This window comes from Phoxinus phoxinus (assembly GCF_949152265.1).
Source record: "Phoxinus phoxinus genome assembly, chromosome: 3".
In the NCBI taxonomy this organism is placed as follows: Eukaryota; Metazoa; Chordata; class Actinopteri; order Cypriniformes; family Leuciscidae; genus Phoxinus; species Phoxinus phoxinus.
The window spans coordinates 2,461,950-2,476,286 of record NC_136878.1 but is presented as its reverse complement, the minus strand read 5'-3'; the positions used below and the strand labels follow the sequence as shown (position 1 = coordinate 2,476,286).

General features: G+C 40.3%; 1 protein-coding gene across 1 annotated transcript; it reads right to left on the bottom strand.

Moving 5' to 3' along the window:
* Nucleotides 1–570: 570 nt before the first annotated feature.
* LOC306995593 (alpha-2-macroglobulin-like) lies at nucleotides 571–9,809 on the bottom strand. Its single transcript, XM_079607348.1, has 34 exons — nucleotides 9,561–9,809; nucleotides 9,180–9,363; nucleotides 8,954–9,110; nucleotides 8,806–8,858; nucleotides 8,643–8,663; nucleotides 8,403–8,568; nucleotides 8,241–8,325; nucleotides 8,045–8,159; nucleotides 7,841–7,961; nucleotides 7,621–7,733; nucleotides 7,375–7,545; nucleotides 7,073–7,300; nucleotides 6,133–6,345; nucleotides 5,900–6,049; nucleotides 5,501–5,626; nucleotides 5,335–5,428; nucleotides 4,901–5,042; nucleotides 4,588–4,813; nucleotides 4,377–4,500; nucleotides 4,185–4,306; nucleotides 4,059–4,110; nucleotides 3,896–3,979; nucleotides 3,630–3,806; nucleotides 3,438–3,513; nucleotides 3,186–3,342; nucleotides 3,036–3,110; nucleotides 2,791–2,953; nucleotides 2,526–2,710; nucleotides 1,544–1,765; nucleotides 1,340–1,461; nucleotides 1,138–1,219; nucleotides 961–1,044; nucleotides 783–888; nucleotides 571–703 (listed from the first exon to the last, which is right to left on the bottom strand). The coding sequence occupies exons 1-34, from the start codon at nucleotides 9,644–9,646 to the stop codon at nucleotides 651–653; spliced, it is 4,335 nt and encodes a 1,444-aa protein (XP_079463474.1). The 5' UTR covers nucleotides 9,647–9,809; the 3' UTR covers nucleotides 571–650.
* Nucleotides 9,810–14,337: the final 4,528 nt, after the last annotated feature.

Here is a 14,337-nt window from a genome sequence, read left to right as displayed (position 1 = left end):
TTTGAAATCTGCAAGTTATGAATGAACTCCCCTGCAAGCGAAGCACATCAGTTTTCAATTAAAACCTTGAACAAAAAATAATAATTCAACCTTCCTATTACACAGATTAAAGGGATACTCTACGTTTTGTTTTGCGTCACCGTCCTAGGTCGAATTACACTACTCGAGTAACTGTATTTAAATAGGGAAAACGTGGAGGTGTTTGGTAGCTTCTCTGCTTGGCCCCTATTGAATAAACTAGGCTAAGTGCTAACAAAGTGTCACGGCGCGCCAGAGCGATTAAGTGCACGCACTGAGACGAGAGAGGTATGTATCAACTCGTCTTAGTTAAGGGAATAACATAGTTTAATATGAAAAAAACGGTAGAGTATCCCTTTAATCTACAAATAAATTAAATGCAATGGCAGTTGATCTCAAAAAGCAGTCTAGAGTCCAAATTTCAACAACTCCAAAAAGTGAAAAGTTAATAACAGCCACTGCCTCAGTGAACTACATTTCCATCATGTAGGGATTTGAAGTCACTGGACAAATATAAACTTACAAACACTGCAACTTCCCGCTTCAAACCATCGTCAGATGAGAAACAAAACAGACAAAAGGACTTATTGTATAAAAGCAGTTTTAATTTAAGTTGTGTGGCCTGCAGCCATTCAGTGCTGGCTGCTTGGACAAGGGGACGTGTAGGTTGTCTCAAACGAATCTCCTGAAGAGGAACAGAAAATTAGCTGTTTTATGTTCAGTAAATTCAGCCAGAGCAAAGCATGATTAGGATGAAAGCGTACTTGTCTGGTAGTAGTCATAAACATTGATGACTGCTGGCTTGAGATTTTTCACATCAAGAACCCGTTTCAGCCGCAGTGCGTAACTCATGGGGACACCTTTGGTAACCTGCGAGACAGAAAGGATGAACAGCAGCACTAAAGATGGCAGCTAGTGAATCTCCCCAGTGTAGTGTCTCACCTCTTTCAGATACACGAGGACATGATCATCTCCAGCATCCACACGCTCCACTAGCGGAGCAAACGATTGGGGCGGAGAACCAAGCTGAGAAGAAAAGACCATTGTTTACATGCATAATTACATCTGAAGGAGCCTTGAGCATCTTGGGACTTTCAAAGTCATCTTAAACATACGAACCAGAGACGTATCTGCCGTGAAACCTGACAGGAGCTTAATGTCCACAAGAACCATGTTAGTGCTTGCTTTTACGCCATTGTATCTGAATGAGGGTGATTGGGGAATAAAGAGGTTTAGTCAACATGATCAAGAATGCAGCTTCTTTTTGTAAGAGTCATAAACAAGAGTTGGTTTCAGGTTGCAAAGCCAAAGCTATTCTTACATCACAGTGAAGTTCAACATGAAATTGGCACCAATTGGTTGGCAGTCTCCAGTCACCTTCGCGTCGACGCTCAGAGTCTTGGTGTCTTTACCAGGTGTCGGGATGTTGTAGAAACATGCAACCTACAGTACAAACAGATCAAAAAACACAAATCAATAAGATGTGGATGTGCACAACAGAAAAAGAGGGAGTGGAGATACAAACCTGCACAGAAACACAAGAGGTTCCAGTCGCTTTAATACTATATTTGCCTGGAACTTTCTTCAGCGGCTTCTCCTGATATAGCAGCCTGTTGTCCCGATTTACGTCGAAGCTATAAGATTCTCCTCCTACTCCTGAGGACTGTACAGTAACAGTGCTGGAGCCGTCCAAGCTGAAGACTTGACCAGCGTACAGAGACAGGGCATGAAGAGCCACCACTGTGTCCTAAAAACAAGCACCAGATTAAAAACATCCTCATATACCCCTTTTCCACCAAGGCAGTGCTGTTGCGGAGCCAGAGCCTAGTTTCGAATCGGTTCGTTTTGACAACCAAAGCACCAGCTCTGAACCAGGAAAAGTGGTTCTTAAGAAGCACCAAATCATTGCTGGTCTAGAAGTAATAACCGCTTGCGTCAGGGGCGGGGTTACCGTGAACAACAGAAACTTATGACAGCTTTTTTTTAAAACAGCAGCCAATCGAGCTAATAGCAGCTCGATTGTAATCTCGGTCTATGCAAGTTACGGCAAGCTACACGAACACGTTGGATTAGCTGTGTTTGATGCCGATGTATGTTCGCAAAGCAATGGGAATTAAATGTAATTGCAAGGCATGTTCGAGATGCATCAGAGCCGCACGGACCTATCAGACCTGTGTTTGTGTTTGGAGAGCATACGACCATGTGCTTTTGGATCGCTTTTGCAGTGCTTTGATGTAATGCGCCAATGGGTCTGTGAGAAGCCGAACCATCTCGAACAAGCCTGGCATGTTTGGTGTTGCTGCGCAACATGAGATGTATACAGTGACGCAAGACCTGGCTCTGTGGCAGCTCTCTGGCCTGTGGAGAGGCAAACCGGTTCTTAGAAGGCCCGGCAGTCAAAACAACTCCGAACTGGCAATAGCTCTGGCTCTGAACTAGCACCCGGTTCATGCTGGTGGAAAAGGGGTAATAAAAGGATTGCGCTCATGTTTGGTAGTCAGAGGCACCTGAGTGGAGGAAAAGCCGCCGTAGGGATTCTGCTGGGTCACCAGCCAGTTGACAATGCGGTTAGCATAGCTTAGATCAGCCGTCGTGAGAGGTTGAATGGCAAGAACTGCTAACAGCACGTAAGAGCTGATCTCCACCCCCAGAGTATTACCAGATGTAGTTTGAGACCAGTGGACCTTATTTGCTTAGAATGAGATGGAGGGGAGAAAGTCAATGTCAAAGAACCTGATGAACATCTCAAAACAAGAGGCTAGTAAATCTCACCTTCACAAATGTCAAGGTCTTTCAAGGTGGTTAGAAGCTGTGATCGAGTGGTGGTCTCTCCAGCCAAACTGAAAGTGTAGGCCAGCAGAGCCATGGCGTAAGTGTTTCCCAGGTTCCCAACGACAGGTCTCAAGCATGATAGAGCATTGGTAATGATGGGATCCTAAAAGAAAAGCAGATATTCAGCAGCAGAACAGGAAGGTCATCTGCAAGGAGCTCATACACATTACGGGAGAGGTTTTTACTGTGATGGGGATGCCAAGTTCAAGTAGCGATGCAACAATGTAGGCAGTCATGGTCACGTTATCGCCAACTCCACCCTAAAAACACCAGCATACGATTAAAAACAGTCATGGACAGTCTATGGAATTAAGGTCTATTTGATAAAAATGTACCTTCATTTCATTGTGGTACAAAGTTCCCTGTTGCATGAAGCATCCATTTGAACCCTGCTGGCTTATTAGCCAGTCCTTTGAACTCTGAAGGACAGTCGGATCGATGAAGACGAAGCGCTTTGCTAGACCAAAAGACCTCATGACAAAGGCAGTCAACCTAGCCATGCAGGAAGTTTCGTTAAAAACATCTGAACTTATAAACCGCTGGTGACAAAGGCTACACAAGACTAGAATAGCAGTAGTGAAACTCACCATGTATTGGATGCATCATAACCAAATGTGCTGTATGATCCGTCACTGTGCCTGTAGTTTAGTTGTCCTTGGTATCCTGTTTAAGTCAAAAAACACATCAGAGGGGGGCTTGTTAGGGATTCTAGACAACTTCAATGGGAAGCAATAGGATTTAGACTCCTACATATTTAAAGCAGATTGAGTCATCCATACCTCTCTGAAGGTAGCTGGTGGTGGTCGCTCGGATGGCTGCGGTGAGTTGCCCTGTGACTTCAAGGTACAGCAGGATGTAAATATTGGGAGCAAGAATAATCATATTCTGTTCTCCACAGCCAGATGGCATCTGTAATAACCCATCCAGATTCTTCAGTGCACGGCCCATTATGTCCCCTAATAGTGGTCAAGCATAAAACCCACATCAGAAACAAAGTTATACTGCCAAACAATCAAGTCAGTTTCTCCTCAACTAAATTCTTTACCGAGGACTGAAACGGAGCATCTGTCTGATCCCTGAACCACATTTTTTGGAAATATCAGAGTCACGTCGTCAGAAAGAGCTTTTCCTAGGGACCGAAAGAAAGGATCAGCTTTGATTGTTAGGCTGTAGAGGGAGAATGTGTTGGGTATCAGAGTACAGCAAACCTTTTGGACACAGTAACCAACTCTGGGTGCTTGTCCTTTCAACTCCTTCAGGCTATAAAGGCAAAACGCATCAGTAAAGCAACATGAGCTCCATGATCAAACTCCAGAAAGCTGCTCAACACTTACCAGGACAATTACACTTCGAGTGACTACATCAATGCGTCCTCTGGTTGGCACGGTCACAACCTCAGTGCCACATCTAGTCCGGGAGGGTTCAGCTGAGGCATTGATAGTCACATTGACAGCTCCTGCAGTGATGGACCGAGTGAGCAACACCACATACACTTCAAATTTAGAAGCAAACAGTCCAAAACTGACCGAGAACAGCAGCTGAGAAAACCCATTTGAAGGTCTTTCTCTCATTGGCACATAGACAGGATGAATATGAATCAGTATACGGTTTAAGAGTGAAGGCCGTGGATGAAGCTGGAGTTACTTTAACCTGCCAAAAAAACAGTGAACATGGAGCAAAGACACAGGACCTACTCTATATAGATCCATTATAAATAAAAAATAAACCATGACAGACCATAATGCACTTGGACAGATAGTTGAAGACTGTGGCCTTCAGATCAAAAGACTCCCCACGAACGACAGAGTACGGCAAGGAAAGCTCCAGGAAGAAGGGCTGGAAGACAGTCAGGAGAGTAGGAGGAGCCAGACCGAAACCTTTCGAGGAAAGGCAGAACGCCTCAGTCTCCCATGTGGTGATGGTGTCAGGAACTGTAAGAGGAACTTGTGTGGATCCAGTGGCTCTGAAGAAAGGTCAACAGTGAGGGGGGCAGGAGAATTAAAAACTGTGGGCAAGTAGCTTTAGATGGAACAAAAGGAGTTTTACGAACCCCACTTGAGCAAGCTGCCAGAACCAGGTTTCTGGAAAGTAAGTTCTGACGGTCACGTCAAAAGAGGAAGTGTCGCTTCCCGCACTTTCTGCTACTGGAGAAGCCAATGCCTTGGCTAAAAAAGTACCATGAAAATCCTTCCCTGAAAGAGACAAGCAATTTTACACCCAGATCCTCCAAACGACCCTAGTGTCCGCAGAATACACAGGGTTCAAATCTTCATATTTATGCATGGTTTGGCCAGTTGTAGTTTAAACATTTTGATTGTCTTTTTACATGGCACATTAGAGATCACATTCAGTAACAAAAGCCAATATAGACCATTACAATGCAAGAGAATAAAGTTTCAGGTCACAGATTACTTAAGTTCATAGTTGGTAGCTTATCAAGTCGTGTGGCAATTTCTAGAGCAAGAATCAAACTAACGGACATACCATCAGGGAAGTTGCGATAAAAATTCAGGCCTTTGTACTTCAGACACTGAGGTACTCTGATAGGCAAATTAGTTGTGACCTTCATCCCCGCACTCTGTCAGAACAAGACAAAAACATTTGAAAAAGTAGCATTTAGTAAAACAAAGGATAATTAACCCTTTTCTACCTTAAAGGTTTCGTAGGTTTGGTCAGCAGAGATATCTCGACGGGCTCGAAAACGCAGACATTCCTGTTCATCCTCAACTTCATATGGATAATTTGGTAATGATCGCACTGGGAGTAAGTTGAACACCTGACAAAAGAGAGAAAAGTGCTCCTTGAAGACCTCCATTTGTGTGGGGGTTTTTTTCCCACTACTAGAAGAATAGTCATAGTTTTTAATGAAGTAGTCCAGTTTAATCAACACAACACACTAAGTAGTCCAGCCATGGCATGTCAGGGTTTTCCCTACTGGAGTTGAACGCAGTAAACTGAAGTGGCATTCTAATCAGATGTGCCACACTGAAATATTCTATATTAAATATTAAAAGCCCAAACAAGAAATCGGATTGAGGCACACAGATACCCTTTCAGCACTAAGACGTCTTCCTGGCTCCATGATCCGGACGCTCTGATCTACAGCACTGAGGCCACACAGAGATCCGGCTTGAGCAGAAACAGTCAGAACATTTCCCTCAGCAGGAACAGCCGTAGCTGGATAAAACTGCAGAGACACCTGGAACAAGGACCAACATGCTGTAGGACACACCACCATTCCCCAATTGAAACAAATAGCCATTGAACATCATCATACAGTACCTGGTTCTGGAAACACATGTCCGTGTCAAACGACACACTAGCAGCAACTACATTCTCACTGGGAAGAACGCTGTAGACCAGAATCTGCACTGCTGGAGCCATATCGATGCTGACAGACAGCTGGAACGTCATGGAGCCGCTTGTGACCGCATCACAAGCCTTTGCTTTGACCGTCTGAAATCCATGGAGGACGATCAGTCCTCTGGATAAGACCTGACAGAAGACATAGGTGCATAAGTTGCTGACCAGCAAACTTACAAGGGGCGGTATAATGCCCTTTTCACAAGATGTAAACTAAATCTCTGATGTCCCCAAAGTGTGTATGTGAAGTTTTAGCTTAAAATACCCCACAGATATTTTTATATAGCATGTTAAATTTGTCACTTTTTGAGGGTGAGCAAAACCTGTTTGTGTCTGTCCCTTTAAATGCAAATGAGCTGCAGCTCCCAGCACAAGGGGCAGCACTTCAAGAGCTTGTGAGTACACTGAATTTCAAAAACTTTAAGTCTTTTATGTTTAAACCGGAGTCAGACAATGATGGAGAGACTCAAAAAGTGACAACATTTAGAAGCAACAGGACATTCCTGAATGGTTAGTTGCTTAATTTATGTAGATTATGTGTAGTTATCTTCTAGTCATTGATTAGCATATTCTGTCATGATAATCTATAAATCGTGTCCCAGGGATGGGGTTTATGTAAATTCTAGGGTTGGTGATGTCACTAACCCGGGAGGAATGTCATGTAGTTCCTACCAGCCGTGTGTTGTAGTCCTTAAACTATTTCTTTAAAAGCAAATATCTCCCTTTGCTTTGAACTTTGAGCGTTGTAACTTTGCAGATGTTGTTTATGATCAAACAGCAACATTACACACTAACTACAGTTAGAAAAGTGAAATCATCAACCACCCCTTTAAAAGCTACAAAACTAATGTCCACTCACCATATAGATTATGTCAGCGCTGTAGCTACCATTCTCCCCAACAAATGAATACTCCACGGTCACTGGAAACGAAGCACCACATTTGAGCGGCTGCTTGAGCTTCACTATAGTCAGTTCACTAAACGATGGGTTGTCGGGAGAAAGAGGTTGGAGAAGCTGAACAACCCTCGTATCTGTAGTGAAGTATGGTGATTTATAACCATAGAAAACCTCTGGAGTCGCACTCGCCTGGGGAACAACGAATTGAAATTTCAGTTTCATGCAAGAGAAAAAGTCTTCATTTCACAAAATACAAATCGTACCACCAGATTCAGATCAGCCTTAGGAAGATCAGCAGTGTTGAGGGAGAACGCAGCCAGCCCGTTCTTGTTTGTGGTTAGATTCAACAGCAGTTTGTTGGGCCAGTTGTTACCATCCAGGAGATACACAGCTTTGTTTGCAATTGGAGTCTTATCAAAACGAGTCACGGATATCTGTTGGGAATGATCAAGGTTAGGAAAGGGAACCAATGTGAAGGCTTCTGCGATAAGGGATAACGTTTCGCTTGCCTTTCCACTAATCATTGATCCAGGTTCAAAATAAGGAACCAGGAGGTCCACAAACGTGACGTTGCCGACTTCAAACGTAATGGACACCGTTGCGGATTTTGACGCCATTACATCTGGGGACGAGAGAAACCAAACAAAAACATGGAAGATCAACTAAGTATGTGCCTTAAAGTGGAGGTCTTGTAAAGATGATAATGGTTCAGATCAGCCAATAGCTCACCTGTTCCCTCCTCAGTAACATTCACATTTACAAGAAAGGTGTCTTGCATGTAGTCTTCAAGTTTGGTTTTGAAAAACACTGATGTATCGACGGTAAGAGAGGCACAGCCTATGGCATTCATCTGGCAGCAGAACAAAGATAGTCACATTTAAGTCAATCACAACCAGAAGACAAACCCTCAGCGGTAAAGCAGGAGTCACACACCTTTGCGGTTTGATTCAGACACTGTCTGGTCAAATTATGAAGCACATTGTATGGAAATGGATCACGGCACACTTCAACCAAGGCTTGACCAGGTACAGGTTGGCCATATGTATATCTGGGAAACACAGCGAACAAGATAAAGATCTGACCAACCACAAGACAAGAAGAAAAACTTTTTAAAAAAAGCATCACTCACTTGGCACAAGCCTCAACTTTCAGTCCCATATCTGCAACGCTGTATGTCTGTGGTGTGTTTATGGTAACGTCAAACTTGGGCAAAACTAAACCAGAAATAAAGCGCTTAAAGTTAAAGACCTCAGAGCCGTCATTGAACTGCTGCACATATACAACGACTTACCGTATTTTCTCACTTCAAAAACTTGGGAGATTTCTCGGTCGGCAATAAAAGCCTTTAGTGTGTACATCCCTATCTGAGCCTCTGGGTTTAACTCGTGAGAAAGCTGCAATATCCACCCCGTTGAGGAAACGTTTGTCCACTGACCAATCCGGTTATTATCTTTGTCCTATTTAACACAATTAACAGCTCAGAGAAAATCTGCAAACAAAGTGAGCAAAAAAAGGCTCCATTCAAACTCACCTCCACCACGACCAGATTGTACTGCAAGACACAAATACAGGAATATTAAACATTTAAAAAGCACAGATGCAGAAGTCACTAAAGTTGACATTTCAGCCTCTTAAAAGAAGCTACATTTAATTTAGGGTCAGATCACTCAATATGGTGAAACATCTGGTCTTACCATTTGATCAAAAGGCACAAATTTGGGATCCATGGTGACAACTCTGAAATTAACTGCAAAGACACCAATAAACACTCACATTTATTGCATACTGCACTTGAAGACGATCAGAACTCTAATATTCAACCAAAGGTCTTTCACAGCTCACCCGTTTGTCCTGGATTGTAGATGGGTTTGTCTGTTTGGATGAAGGTCAAAGATAGGTAACGTCTGAACATGATTTTGCTCTCTTCGGTCGCTCTGAAGACCTTCCCTTGAACGTCCACCTTCAGCTTCTGCACCGATTCTCCCTCTACCTGAGGAGCCTGTAGAAAACTTCAGTTAACATACAACAAACCACAGACAAAAAGAGCCACATGCGTCCAATGACAGACCTGGAAACAAAAGCAGCGGTGAAACGCCGTTGAAGAGACATGCTTCACAAGTGGAGTCGTCTTGTTTTTGTCATCAAGCAGAGAAGCGGTCATCGTGAGCCTCTCTTGGGGTTTCAGAAGAGTTACGCATAATTTGGAGTCAGATCCAGACTCAATCACTGCAGGGAACGTCACCATGAATAACCTGTGGAAAAACACAGGTTTAGTTGCAGAAACCACAGGACATCCACTTGATCACTGGATGGCAACGAACAAAGAGTGTTGAAGGAAAGCTTCAATGGTTCACAAAGCTTATTTTCACCATTTATAAAGTTTAGTATTACAACTTTAACATAAGAGCAGATGTTCTCTTCAAAGCCTGCAGTATTTAATGGTACTTACGGCCCTGGTGCTTTATTTCCATCAACAGCGAAGAGAAAAGGGGCTAAAATGAGCCCTATCCAAATGCAAATCTCCCTCACAGCCATGAGAGGAGAAAATCAACCAAACCTAAACCAAGCGACTCCCTTAAAAAACACAAAAAAAACACACAAAAAAAACCTTTAAGCTTCTCTTAAGATGTAGGCTTGTTCACTGCAGCATCTCTGAATCATCTGCACTGACGACAGCAATATATATCTTATAATTTCTGGAAAGCATTCATCTCGTTGCTTTAATTAATTAACCACCACCTGGCTGTAATTCATTTTGTCCTTTGATTAGGAGTTCCAACTGGTATTGATTTAAAACACGACACATAATCGAGGTTAGCGGGACTAGTTGTAACACACTTGTTTTTAAATACTACCACACATGCCAGCATGACGAAACTTAGTGTATTTACTAGTTGCCATATCAACATAAAAAAATCAGAAATATATGGAAGATATTATTGACCATTTAAGTTAACCATAGCAAAAGTAAATGTCTCACTTATGTTAATTTTAATTTTTTAATTTTTTTTAATTAGACAAGTTTGATATTATTATATATTATATATGTTAATTAACAGTTGAGATAGTTATTTAATGCTGATCTAACCAGCAGAAGACACTCGCCAGGTTTAAACCCCAGTTGCACAAGCGGGGCATGTTGTCACACTGTGTACAATGAGGCCATATTAGAACTATTGCTATTCTACTCTAAACTTGTATGAATTCTATTGAGAAACCATGAGAAAAACGTGAATAAAAACTGAGAGTCAATGTTCAGAAATTATTAATTATTATGTTTTGAACTATGCTGTTTTGCTGTGTTTGTTGTCAAACTCAAAAACTTTTTTATTTTTAATCATTAAAAAATGCCATCATTTTATATGAAAAAGTTAATAATTGTATTTTATTGAGAAAATAGTTTATTTTGTCTTGTGTGTGTATATATATATGTATGGGGCATGTTGTCACATTTTACTTCCATTCTTTCGGGGTACATCAAGAAAAAAGTATACACTGTATTAATGAAACAAAACCACATAATTGTAGACGTGTGAAATGAATGCAGGCAAAAAATAAATACTCTGATCCGTAACTTGGTTTTCACAAACTGAGAAAGTCAAAAAGTGTTATGTTGTGGCCCGCTCTCAAACAATGAATGCAAGTCTTTTATTGTTATCTTTTTGAAAAACATCTATTGCTCCACCCTAAAAACTTTCCATTGCCCGAGGATAAAGTGCTAAATCAACCTGTTCCCGATAACTAAAAGCGTTTTTCATAACTTCGAGATAATCTTGTCAGAACGTTATCCAGCTCTGAGAACGCTCCTTGTTAGTTGGCTGATAAAATCAAAGCATAGAGAGTAACAAACCATTATTTTTCTCTGATAAGTGAGTCTAGTCATATACTTTCAGTGGTCATGTAAAGACATTATATTTCATTAATGTACAACTTCAGTCTCTGTAGGTAATGAGAATGTGAGATGAGTTGAGAGAGACCTGAATGGGAACATAATAACAGAAAGCTATACTCTCACCCTAAAGCCATGTTCCCACAACCGAAATACTGACTAAACAAGAGACAGCGAACCAGTAAAGTCCTGCACAACCACAGCATACCAGTCCTGTAAAAGCTTTTGTGTACAAAAAACAACAATATTCAGTGTCTAAGGAAACCAGCCTAAATAGCAAACACACAATCTATTGCAATCTAATCACACCTTTTTAAAAAGTATAAAATATTGATCTTTCCCTAAAATTATTTTCATAAATGGGGGAAATTATATTATACTGTAACTGACACTGTGCGAGTAAAAAATATTATCACAATTATGTGAAAATTTGAAATCAAAGTGACAGAAAAAGTCACAATGAACGTGAATTAGAACAGGGTCAATATTGATTTGTATATTGACTTTAAACTGCAGATGGGTCAGCTGTCAATATTTCTCTGTATCTGTATTTTTTATATAAAATGTTTTGAACTTGCAATTCAAGCTTTTGTTCAAATAATTATATTTAAAGCTTTGATATTTCAACATTCAAATTGCAAATTGTTCTTCTAACAAATATTTAAGAAGTAGCTTTAACAAAGTTTGTTTAGTAGGAGTCAGTTTATTATTTAGTTAGTGTGAACTGAAAAAGAATACGAAAGTTATTTAGAAGCAGAAGGCAAATAAAAAGTGTTTTTTTCTCGCAACTTTCCAAATTGAGTCAAACAATTTTACACTGAAAAATGTAATGCAAGTTCCCAGCATGCATTGCAGCTTGAAACAACTTTGTGGGCAACTAATATTAAAAAGTGAATCCAACGGTTTCGTTAATTCCTCTATGCCGTTATTTATATAGTGGATTATTAAAAATGTATAGCTATATATTTGTATCCTTGTGGCTGCTGGGAAGAAAAAATCAGCATGAGATTTCTTATTTGAATAGTTTCTCCTGGAAAGTAGGCGAGACATGGAGTCTGTGATGCTTTTATTTCGTCAAGATTAGACTACTAATGTACTATACTTGGGTGTCTCAGTCCCTACTGTCACGTCTTCAACTAGTCCAAAACGCTGCTGCTAGATTGTTGACAGGAACAAGAAAAGGGATCGCCAGTATTGTTCTCTCTCCATTGGCTTCCAGTTAAACATCGTATTGAGTTCAAAACACTATTGTTTGCTTAAGGGATTGCATGGACTGGCTCCTCCATACATCCCTGATCTCCTTTCATCCCACCATAATGTTTTTACTAAACTGTTCCAAGGACACGTTTAAAATTAAAAGGAGATTGTGCCTTCTTGCATAAAGACTGCACCAACATACATTGATTTTAAATCTTTGCTTAAAACCCATTTGTTTACTGCTGCTTATGGTCATAAGTGTGCCTATAGTGGTATTGTATTGTGCATTGTTTATGTTTACTGACTGACAGACTAATGAGAGAAAATGATCCTTAAAGGCCCGTTCGCACCAATATAATCTCTTTTCTTCGGCTAACCCAACACTAAACCAGACAGTGTCCCAAATCCAGCAGATGATCCTGAGGAAAGAGACTTATTTTGTATTTTGAGCCGCTGTCACTTGATGGACACACAGGCCGCGGGTCTGAGAAAGTCTCCAACACACCAGACAAAAGACACACACACACTCGTCCCGCTGATCAGTAGATCAGCCATATTGAGACATCTCTCACACACGGACAGACGTTTATCCAACATAACTGCAGTTTATAGACATGCAGGAACCGCCCACTTTACTGTGTGACTGACATGTAAACGGCCAATCACAGTTTGTATGCACCGTTTAGGGTGGATATCTGAAGTGTTGGGCTAATACACTATAATACAATTATTTTTCAAAGTTAAAAATAAAACAAATATTATTGGAGTACGATTTACAAGAAAATATCATTTCAGTCTTTCTACTTCAAAATACTTCAAAATTGTGAAATTCAGCAATTTCAGAGTGAATTTCAGTATCTAATGTGAGTCTGGAACTTTAACTGCATTAAATTAATAAACCGCCACACTTCTTTATCCTTATTCCTCAATAACCTTAAATTATATTATCGGATACTCTATCAGGCTTAAAATATACTTGGGTATTAATTTACATAAAATCAATTTAATATTGAATTGGAATCAATTTAAATTAGTCATGTAAACTTTAATTTTAAATATAAGTACATAAAATACTTAAAATCAATTAATATTTTTAAAAAAATCATAAATGTTTGATCTCAATGCACTTTGGTGTTGAATTACATAAAATCAATGTAACTTTTAATGTAAATTATAAATATTTTAAATACAAATTTTTTTAAAATTTAAAATTTAAAATGAATACTTCTTTTGCTTATATATTTCATCTTAATACACTTTGGTATTAAGTTATCTAAAAATTCAATTAAATTACTCAATATAAACATTGATTTTTAAAGGTGTTGTATGTCGAATTGAGAAACCCTTGTTATTAGCGACACCGGTGGCCGTTAAGTGAACTGCAGAAGCACTTATTACGCGTACTAGTGCTCACGTAACACACAAGAGACTGAACATGATTTAACCCACTAAACATTGGATGTCGGATAGACGTGCAGATCATGTCTATATTGGGTCCGTCGGTCCATGACCAATTCTGGACATCTATTCAAAGTCCAAACTAGGTCCACAATTTGGACGTCCAACCATGCCCCAACTTGGACGTCATATTGACGTTCAACATTTGACCTGTGTACAATTTGTCTAAATTTGATGTTGAAAAGCCGTCCACAAACGACCACATTTGGACTATAAATAACCCACGAAGGTCCCATGGATGTCAACATTAGACGTGCGGTAGATGTCGAAAAAAGACGTCGTCTGGCGTTACAAAACAACCCCTTCAGTGGACCAAAATTGGACGTCCAAAAATGTCATTGAAAAGACGTCACTCCGACGCCACATTGCGCAGTGGGTACAGTCCAGAACGCTCTTCAGCATTATCCTGAACAGTGTATAAGCATTAGCTTCATGTGTCATCGAGCAGAAGAGAGGCTCTCGGTGGAAAACACACTTCTGAGATTTTTCACACAAAAATGTAATCATAAAAATCAGTCGACAGGCTTTCAGAGGCAAACTAGGAAGTCGGGGAGTTTCGTTGCAAGCTTTTTACACATCGGCAATAAAAAGCGATTAATAGGGTACATTAACATTTTTAAATATAGCCCCTTTAAATGTAATTGTATGTCTTTTGCTCATAGCAACATCTTTAAAACGTTTT

Excerpts from the sequence above, each read along its gene's own strand:
- LOC306995593 (XM_079607348.1), bottom strand. The coding sequence starts at position 9,646 with ATGGCTGTGAGGGAGATTTGCATTTGGATAGGGCTCATTTTAGCCCCT. Across the intron at positions 7,301-7,374 it reads AGGCTGATCTGAATCTGGTG|GCGAGTGCGACTCCAGAGGT; the intron begins GTACGATTTGTA and ends GTTGTTCCCCAG. Across the intron at positions 4,814-4,900 it reads TGGCAGCTTGCTCAAGTGGG|AGCCACTGGATCCACACAAG; the intron begins GTTCGTAAAACT and ends ACCTTTCTTCAG.